Source organism: Lytechinus pictus, chromosome 15 (genome assembly GCF_037042905.1).
Source record: "Lytechinus pictus isolate F3 Inbred chromosome 15, Lp3.0, whole genome shotgun sequence".
NCBI classification, from domain to species: domain Eukaryota; kingdom Metazoa; phylum Echinodermata; class Echinoidea; order Temnopleuroida; family Toxopneustidae; genus Lytechinus; species Lytechinus pictus.
Window position 1 is genome coordinate 22654713 of NC_087259.1, and position 9938 is coordinate 22664650.

Sequence of the window (9938 nt, forward strand, 5' to 3'; positions counted from 1 at the left end):
AATTGTTCAAGATTTTAAAAGGTGCTTAAGATGTTAGGTAGGCAGGTTGGGAAAAAAAATTGCTCCTCGCCCTTCGCGCTCGCATATTTTGATAGAGGACATATATTTATCCTCTACATTATTCACTGCAAGCAATTCTTAATAGGTCCTGTGTCAGATAATTCAATTCGCGCTTTGCGTTCACATAATTGTTTAGTTGTATACGCATCTTGATCATGATTTTTTTTTAAATGCGCAGAATGTTCAATTTTCTGGTCTGAATACACGAAATTTCAAAAAGATATGAGCTTGCGCTTCTTGCTCGCTGTAGTATTTAGGAACTCAGAGACATAAAACTAGATACAATGAATTTAGAAGTTGAGATGATTTAATCTATTCCAAGATGTCCGATCATATTGTGATCATGTGTACATAAAGGGGATTGAACCCTCGACGTTGACTGTTAGCACAGTCTTACAAACACAACATATTTCCCTCCTTTAAAGAGATGAATAATGTTATATAACTAAGTCCAGATATGAGTTCAAAAGTTTATGAGTCCAGAAAATAAAACTTGTTTATTAACAACAAGTCTGAAATTTTATTAGCCTATATTGAGCAATTGTTTCATATGAGTCCAAAACTTAAACGTTCCAGTTTTTTAATTTCTATGCTCAATACTTGTCGGCTCTAAGGATTTAAGATCTGTAATCTCGTAGATATCCAGGTCGTCTCCTTAGACGCTGAGAACGACGAACAGTTCGCGGTTCTGCTCGCTGTTGCTCTTGATCTTCAGTGCTTGTAGGGAATGGAAAGGTGTCTTCCCAATCGCTTTCATTCATGTTGCCTGGCTTGCTCGCGATAAGGCGTCTGGTGTTCCATCGCGTTCCGTCATCTAGTACAAATGCATTCGAGCCGAGCTTCTTCACGATCTGTTTGGGTTTCGATACCCCCGAAGCAAGCTTGTGCTTGCGATTTGGACGCTTTACGCGAACCCAGTCACCGATAGCGAATTTCGGTGTGATTGCTCGTCTGCGTTTGTCAGTGTACGCTTTCATGCTTTGCTGTTTCCTCTCAATCTCTCTCGCTTCAGCCTGTGTGCTTGCAGGCTCTCAAACCGGTGGTTTCAGGATGTTGAATGGCATACGGAGGTTCCGTCCCAACATCAACTCTGCTGGAGTCTTTCCGGTTAGCGAATGAGGTGTTGAGCGATACGTGCGTAGTAGGGTCTGGATGGCCTTATCGAAGGTCATTCCATCCCAGGACCAAAATCCAATTGAAACCAGTTGGATTTCCAACTGGTTTCAATTGGTTTCAATTGGTTTTAACTGGTTTCAATTGGTTTTAACTGGAATTTAACAATTTCCAGTTGAAACCAATTGAAACCAGTTGGGCAACTGGAAATCCTAACTGGAACCAGTTGGGTAACTGGAAATGACTTCCAATTGGAAATGATTTCTAGCTGGAACCAGTTGAGTAACTGGAAATCCCAACTGGAAATCCTAACTGGAACCAGTTGGGCAACTGGAAATCCTAACTGGAACCAGTTGGCTAACTGGAAATGACTTCCAACTGGAAATGATTTCTAACTGGAACCAGTTGAGTAACTGGAAATCCCAACTGGAACCAGTTGGGCAACTGGAAATCCTAACTGGAACCAGTTGGGCAACTGGAAATCCTAACTGGAACCAGTTGGGTAACTGGAAATGACTTCCAACTGGAAATGATTTCTAACTGGAACCAGTTGGGTAACTGGAAATGACTTCCAATTGGAAATGATTTCTAACTGGAACCAGTTGAGTAACTGGAAATCCCAACTGGAACCAGTTGGGCAACTGGAAATCCTAACTGGAACCAGTTGGGTAACTGGAAATGACTTCCAACTGGAAATGATTTCTAACTGGAACCAGTTGGGTAACTGGAAATCCTAACTTGAACCATGCAGTTGTGTAACTGGAAATCCTAACTGGTACCAATTGGGTAACTGGAGATGACTTCTAACTGGAAAGATGGGTAACTGGAAATGAATTCTAATTGGAACCAGTTGGGTAACTGGAAATAAAACTGGAACCAGTTGGGTAACTGGAAATGATTTCCAATTGGTTTCTAATTGGAAATTTTCCAGTTACCCAACTGGATCCAATTGAAACCAGTTAATTTGCATATTATCTGCCAGTGTGCACAGATTAATGTTTTATGAGATCCATCATCATTAACAATGTATCTATTTAATTCTTTTCAATTTCAAGTGCCACACTTTTTAAAGATAAGTATTTAGAATACTTAGCAGTGAAAACCATGTTCATAAATGTTATAGATTATAATTAAAACAGATTAAAGGATGATTAGTACACCACTAACTGTTACCAAATTACATCAAATAAAAATACATATATTTGAAGATCTTCCATATAATATATACATATGAAAGTCTGTATTTTATCAATGCCCTTTACATTGGTATTAATAGACATATAATACTGCTTCTGTGTTGGCAAATGAGCAATAGTTAGTGCAAATGCTAATTAATTTGTAACTAATTAAGTTCATTCCAATTAGTTCCAATTGGATCCAGTTGGAAACCAATTGGTTTCAACTGGTTCCAGTTGAAACCAGTTGCCTACAATTGGTTTCAACTGGAACCAATTGAAACCAGTTGCCTCCAATTGGATTCAATTGGTTTTAATAGGGAAATTGGAACAACTGCACCAATTGCCAACTGGTTCCAGTTGCCCAATTGGTTTTAACTGGAACCAATTGGCAACTGGTTTTCAATTGGAACCAATTTGTTTTAACTGGAACCAATTGGCAACTGGTTTTCAATTGGAACCAGTTGTTCCAATTTCCCTATTGAAACCAGTTGGCCAACTGGTTTCAATTGGTTTTGCCCTAATTGGTTTTAACTGGATTTTGGTCCTGGGATCTGCGAGATTCGCTTTCAAGCTCTCCTTGATTACCCGGTTGAAACGCTCTACGCCGCCATTGCTTTGAGGGTTGTAGCGAGTTGTGAGGCGGTGTTGAATTCCATTAACGGCTAGGAATTCTTCGAACTGTTCAGACGTGAACTGTGGTCCATTGTCCGTGGTGATAGATTCTGGAAGACCCCACTTGGTAAACATCTTCTCCAAGATGCTAATGACTGATGTCGTAGTGACTGAGCTTGTTGCTGCTATCTCAGGCCACTTGCTATGGAGGTCGTGTACAACTAACAAAAATCGCTGACTTAGAGGAGCGGCTTGGACTTCCCCAAAGATGTCGACTTGAAGTTGCTGCCATGGCTTCTTCGGCCATGGGGTCGGCTGCAGTGGTGCTGGCCGCGGTTGAGTTTTCTCGCTGAGAGTACACGCTTCACAAGATCTGACGAGATCTTCTACGCGTCGATCGATCGCTGGCCACCAGATTGCTTCGCGACATCGTTGCTTCATCTTCACCACACCTGGATGACTTTCATGTGCGGTTTGTAACACACGATGTTGAAGCGATTTCGGGATTACCGCTCGGGTGCCACGGGCGATACACGTGTCGTCGAAGATAGCTAGCTCATTGCGAACACGATGATATGGAACGAGGTCTTCGGAAATCTCTCTAGGCCATGCTGTTTGGAGATAATGACAGACCTTCTGTAGAGTTGCATCTGCGGCTGACTCTGTTTTCAGCTGCTCATGCGTCACAAGCTTTGCAGTCACGTGAGAGATCACCATAAGAACGTAGTCTTCGATGTCGCTTCTTGCATGGCTATCGCGATTGCTATTCGCGTTCGGTGTACGGCTAAGCATATCTGCTACTCGGTTGCGTGAACCCGCGAGATATTCGACCTTGAAATCATATTGGTGCAGTCGATCTGACCATCTGTAGATGCGGAGTGGGCGGTGTCCAGATCCTGAAGTGCTCAACAAGGTTGTTAAGGCTTGATGGTCAGTACGAAGTGTGAACTTGCGACCGTAGAGGTACATATGCCAGTGTTCGCAGGCATAGATGCATGTGAGAGCTTCGCGTTCTCCTGTAGAATACTTTCGCTCTGTGTCCGACAACGCTCGAGATGCGAATGCGACCGGACGTACACTGCCGTCGATCGTTTGCGATAACACTGCTCCGATAGCGAACGCTGACGCGTCTGTAGTCACGTACGTTTCAGCGCTTGGAGTGAAGTGAGCGAGAACTGGCGGCTCTGCGATTCTTCCTTTGAGCGTGTTGAATGCGGTCTCTTGTGCGTTGTGCCATTCCCAAAGCGCGTCCTTCCGGAGAAGCTTCTGCAGAGGTTCTGCGATTTCTGCGTATTGTGGCACAAATTTGCGGTAGAAGTTCGTTGTTCCCAAGAATGAGGCTAGCTCCTTCACATTCGTTGGGGCTGGGAGTGTTCGGATAGCTGCAACGTTGTCGAGTGAAGGCGTCAGACCACTTGCAGTGACATGATATCCCAGAAAATCAATGTCCGAAGCAGCGAACGTGCACTTGGCCTCGTTGAGCGTCAAGTTATGCTTGGCGAGGCGCGTCATGACTTCTGCTAATCGTTGATCGTGCTGAGCCTTGTCCTCTCCGAAGAATACCACATCATCAAGGAGATTCAACGTGCCCTCGATTCCAGCTAGAACTGAAGAAACGATTTTCTGGAACGCGCTAGGTGCTGAATTCAGTCCATAGGGCATACGGCGATACTGAAACATGCCTATGTGTGTGTTGAATGCAGTGAGATGGCGGCTCTGCTCTGCTAGCGGAACCTGGAGATAGCTACGTCTCATGTCTAGTTTAAGAAAACTTTAGCTCCGTGGAATGAAGCTGAAAGTTCATTCATAGTAGGAAGTGGATACTTATCCGGAATGATTGCCTTGTTGACTGCCCTCAAATCTACACAAAGTCTAAGATCTCCATTCTTACGGCGTGCGATGACCAGATTAGACACCCACGGGGATGAATCGATGCGCTCGATGATGCCATCGGATTCAAGCCTATGAAGTTCCTTTGAGACTTCATCCCTGACAGCTAACGGAAGTCGACGGAGACTCTGTGCAGTAGGTGGGACTGAGGAATCCACCCTTGGTGCATGGCAATATCCTTTGCATTTACCAAACTCGTTGAAAAGTGCAGCATAGCGTTCTCTATACGCATTGTCTATGAGCCGAATGCGTTCACCAGTGTGGTCGTTCATCTGAAATCCTAGGGCGTCGAACAGATTGACTCCCATAACGCTCTCGCCCTTCGCTATGTAGAACGTAAAGCTGTCGAGATGTACATCCTTGTACCCGACAGGAAGCTCAATCGTGCCCAGAACGGAAATCAGTGTAGGTGGTTCACCACATGCTATGAGCTTGCTCGATGTCGATGACAGGCTACAATGTGAGAAATGTCGATGATACAGTTTATCACTAAGAATTGACACTTTGGCCCCCACATCAATCATCAAAGAGAGGTTAGTACCAGCAATCTGCACTTCACATTCTTTGAACTGACCTGAATTTGCTGAAGAAATCCGGTCTGAGAGTGTGAACACGCTGCTTGCTATGTCGCCCTCTATTGGTTCATCAACGTGTCGAACTGAAGATGCACTTTTCTTGGTAGATCTGCATACGCTAGAGAAATGGTTCATCTTCGAGCACGAATTGCAACGTTTTCCAAACGCTGGACACGCTTTCGGAGGGTGTGTCCGTCCGCAGTTCGAACACGACTTCAAGTTAGCATGGTTAGAGCGGGCTTTGTTATGATATGGTCGTTTGATGTTCTGTACTGGAGTTGCCTGATGTGCAGTATGACTATGTCCTGTACTGGCACTCACAGTCACATCGTGTTGTTTGAGGAGCTTGGCGTCCAGCATTGCGGCTTCGATCTGGATCGCTAGATCGAGCGCCTTCTTAAGTGTCAGACCGTCATCCTCCATTAACAGACGTTCTCTAATACGGGGAATAGACGTCTTTTCGATTAGTTGATCTCTAACCAGTTCATCGTTTAAGGTGCCAAACTTGCACTTGGATGCCAGTTCGGTTATGGCTGCCACATATTGTTTTACTGGCTCCCCATGACCTTGTACTCTCTGTCGGAAACGATATCGTTCAATCATCACACTTGTTTTTGGCCCAAAATATTTCTCAAGTTCATCAACAGCTTTATCGTACGTACCGGTAGTAGACACTTCCAGCTGTCCGAAGATCCGCTGCCCCTCTGCGCCCAAACAGTGGATCAGGATTGCGCGGCGGCGGAGGTCGGGTATCTCCGCTGTGTCCAACCCGCTTGCAGTCAAATACGTTTTGAAGCTCAAAATCCATCGTGACCAAGGCACAGGAGGTTCTCCTGGGGTTGCTAGGAATGGGTTAGGTGCTACAAGACCTATTCCAGCCATTCTCGTCGCCAGATGTAGTATTTAGGAACTCAGAGACATAAAACTAGATACAATGAATTTAGAAGTTGAGATGATTTAATCTATTCCAAGATGTCCGATCATATTGTGATCATGTGTACATAAAGGGGATTGAGCCCTCGACGTTGACTGTTAGCACAGTCTTACAAACACAACACTCGCTTTATTATTTTATTAAAGCATAATGAGATATCGCTGATGTGGTTTATGGTACACCATGTGAAGTATTATAGAAACAGTGGATAGAAGATGAAAAGGGGAAAAGGATAGGCTAGAAAGTAGAATTTTGAGAGTAGTGTAATCTTTCTTGAATGTAGTCCTGAAAAGGACTGTAAACCAGGGGCCCATTTCATAAAGGTACAGCGTCAGCGTCAAGTCCCAAAACAGCGTCAAATTTTCACTTGCAGCGTCAAATTTAATATTTGACGCTGCAGCGCATTTCATAAAAAGTGAGCGTCAACTTTTTACTGGAGCGTCAAGTATGGTTACTGGAGCGTCAAATAGGGTTAAATATTTGACGCTGGTAATGGGGGAGCGTCAAGTTGACACTGTAAAAGGTTTTTCATTGTGAAGAATGGCATACGTTGTGCTCAGGCATGCCCAAAGGGCTCTTACAAGAGAACGGATATCTAGAGCAATGTCTATGCTAATAATGCTAATGAAGAATATATCAAGGTAATGCTTTCTAGTAGAAATGCCGTTTCTTTTTTTTTGTTCTACCTATCCCCCCAAAAAAAAAATGTTAAAAAATTCCTCCGAAACAGCAAATTTTTCAGTCTTTCCCAGGGCAGGCAAAGGGGAAAAAAGGGAGGTTATAGACAGACTTTAAAAAAAAAAAAAAATGGAGAGGATTTTTTTTTCTTGTGGGAAAAAATAGAGGAAGGTAGATCTATTATGTGAAAGTGTTTAATTCAAGGCCTAAATTAAAAAAGCCCTAGGCCATAAATAAGGTTACACTTCGGAATTCCGAAGGTTCTTTATTCCGAAGGTCCGTAATTCCGAAACACGTAAATTGCCTATACCTCGACGTTCGTTAATCTGAAAACGTAAAAGGGTTCGTTAATCCGAACATTTGTGGCGTTATTTCGAAGGTTCGACAATCCGAAAACGAAATAAGGTTTGATGTTCCGAAGGTTCGTTAATCCAAGAACGAAATAAGGTTCGTTGTTCCGAAGGTTCGTCAATCCGAAAACGAAATAAAGTTTGTTAGTCCGAAAACGAAATAACGTTCGTTAATCATTTCGTTTTCGGACTAACGAACCTTCGGAATTACGAACCTCATTTCGTTTTCGGATTAACGAACCTTCGGAATTACGAACCTCACTTCGTTTTCGGACCAACGAACCTTCGGAATAATGAAGCTTCGGAATTACGAATGTATGCGATAAAAAAATGATTGCTTTTTTTTTCTGTTTCTGACTTTCTCAAAAAAAAAAGTTGTGGCCATGGCATTGTTGAATCCATTTACTGAATGGATATTCACCGTTGAAACCGATAACTTAAAAATCATTTCCATTTTGAACAAAAACAATCTTTTAATGTCATTTTCGATGTTTCATGCATAATTAGAGCCTACAAATTTACTTGCTTCAGGGTGATTTTTAACAGCAGTGGCCTGTGCCTGCCTTGTTGTTGATACAACCTTGCATTACCGACACAAATAGTCAAGTGTGGGACTGGGATTAAACTTGTACGGTAGAAACTTTGTTGAAGGTGAAATATCGACCGGCAATAATGATGCCTTTTCACTTTTTTCAAAATAATTTTTTCCATGGCATAGGGCTAAAATATATCAATTCTCTGAAAACTTACACAATGGAGAATAACGCTATGCCATCCCAGGAAAAATTAGTATTTTCTTCTTACTCTCTTCTAGAATTGCAAGCCAGGCATCACCATAGAGCCATCATTCTGTATCAACGGCTAGTCTTATGCTGCAGACCCTGTTTGCAGCTGCTAAATAACAATTTCGCTCCCAAAAAAATTTACAAGCAAAAAAATATATATATTCTCCTTCAATTTTGTTTCTTCTAATTTTGCTTCTCAAAGGTGGGGGGGGGGGGGGCCACAGGCCGGCTGTGCCCCCCCCCCCCCCGGGTCCGCCAGCACTTTCGACCTAAACTTATGACTTGAATTGAAAACAAAAAACTGGAGAGAAAGGGGATTTCCCCCTAATCAGCCTCGTACATGACTATTCAAATAATTCGCTGGAAAGTCAAGCTGACTTTCCAGCGAATGTGCTTTTATGAAATGCAAAGTTGCTAGCATAGCAAGTAAAAGCTGCTATTCTACCAGAGTTGCTATCATAGCAACTTGCTATGATAGCAACTCTTTATAAAATAGGCCCCAGAAGAGATTGATGAGTTGAAAACAGCTTGAGTAGTAGCAGTGGCGTAGACAGGTTCGTACACCTGGGGGGGATGACTGGGCTGCCAACGCTAGTGAGGGCGCGAAGCGACCGAGCGGGGGGAGGGTGTGGGAGGGGGATGTCCCCCCCCCCTCCCACGGTAGGGAGCTTTTGCAATTTTGAACTTGAAATCGTGCAATCTGATGCATACTTAATGAGGTAAAATAACACACACAAGCGCGCACGCACACACACACATACTCACACACACACACACGGGTGCGCGCACCACACACATACTACGCCTTGAATGGACAGACATACATCGACAAGATCTACACACCGTGGCATACGAATACAGAATGGACTGACACATAGTATTGCATATTGAACCACATTTATTTATCTCTGTGAATTTTGCTGTTACACCTCTTCAGAAAAAAAACCCAATGTCAACTGTGTACACGCAGGTATAGTCTTTGTTGTCTTGATATGGGTATGTGGTTATGAATGAAAACAGCCTCTGTGGCCATTTGTGAATAGAACACATAAACAACAAACAAATAACAATATGTCTGTTCATTATAAAGCATAATGAATACGTACATACTATGCTTTTTTTACCTCAAAGAAACCGTGACAGGCATAGTATCCATAGATGGATATTGACTGGCGGCTCATTAACATACAGATACAAAAAACATAAACAGTATCACTATGATCCATGGAGTAACAATACTGCTTTGTAAGTTTGTGAAGAAATCGGAACCATAACGGCATTGCATCGTTTCAAATTAGGGCATTATTTACTTCTATTTGATCTCAGTCTTATAATAGTAATAATAATAATAATAATAATAATAATAATAATAATACAAATAAAAAATAATACTAATACAAATAATAATGCTAATACTAATAGGTTCCTTTTATCCCGCATTTCAAGACAGGGTAAATTCACACTGCGCTTTACATGAAACAAACTTCTTTAATCATTTCAAACTTATGTCTTCATGCATCAATCAACATACTTTAAATGAATACAAAACAAAGTGCATCTTAAATAAAGCAAAAATAAATAAATAGTTAACAATACAGAAAAGATGTAACTGCTGCAAGCTTAACAACAAACTAATGTATACCAGTCAGTCCTGATATCAGTATTAGTGTAACAATAGTCATATAGTGGGAGCATGAAGTTGAACAATTCATGATTATACATAATTATATATGTTATAAAGATAGTAGTATGGTACTCTCTGT

General features: G+C 42.2%; 2 protein-coding genes across 2 annotated transcripts; both read right to left on the bottom strand.

The window, feature by feature from the left end:
• Positions 1 to 1091: 1091 nt before the first annotated feature.
• Positions 1092 to 4718, bottom strand: LOC135156769 (uncharacterized protein K02A2.6-like). The gene is made up of 2 exons (XM_064110036.1): positions 2937 to 4718; positions 1092 to 1277 (listed from the first exon to the last, which is right to left on the bottom strand). The coding sequence occupies exons 1-2, from the start codon at positions 4716 to 4718 to the stop codon at positions 1092 to 1094; spliced, it is 1968 nt and encodes a 655-aa protein (XP_063966106.1).
• Positions 4719 to 4720: 2 nt separating this feature from the next.
• On the bottom strand, positions 4721 to 6310 carry LOC135156770 (uncharacterized). The gene has a single exon (XM_064110037.1). It carries the CDS (start codon positions 6308 to 6310, stop codon positions 4721 to 4723), a length of 1590 nt encoding a protein of 529 aa, XP_063966107.1.
• Positions 6311 to 9938: the final 3628 nt, after the last annotated feature.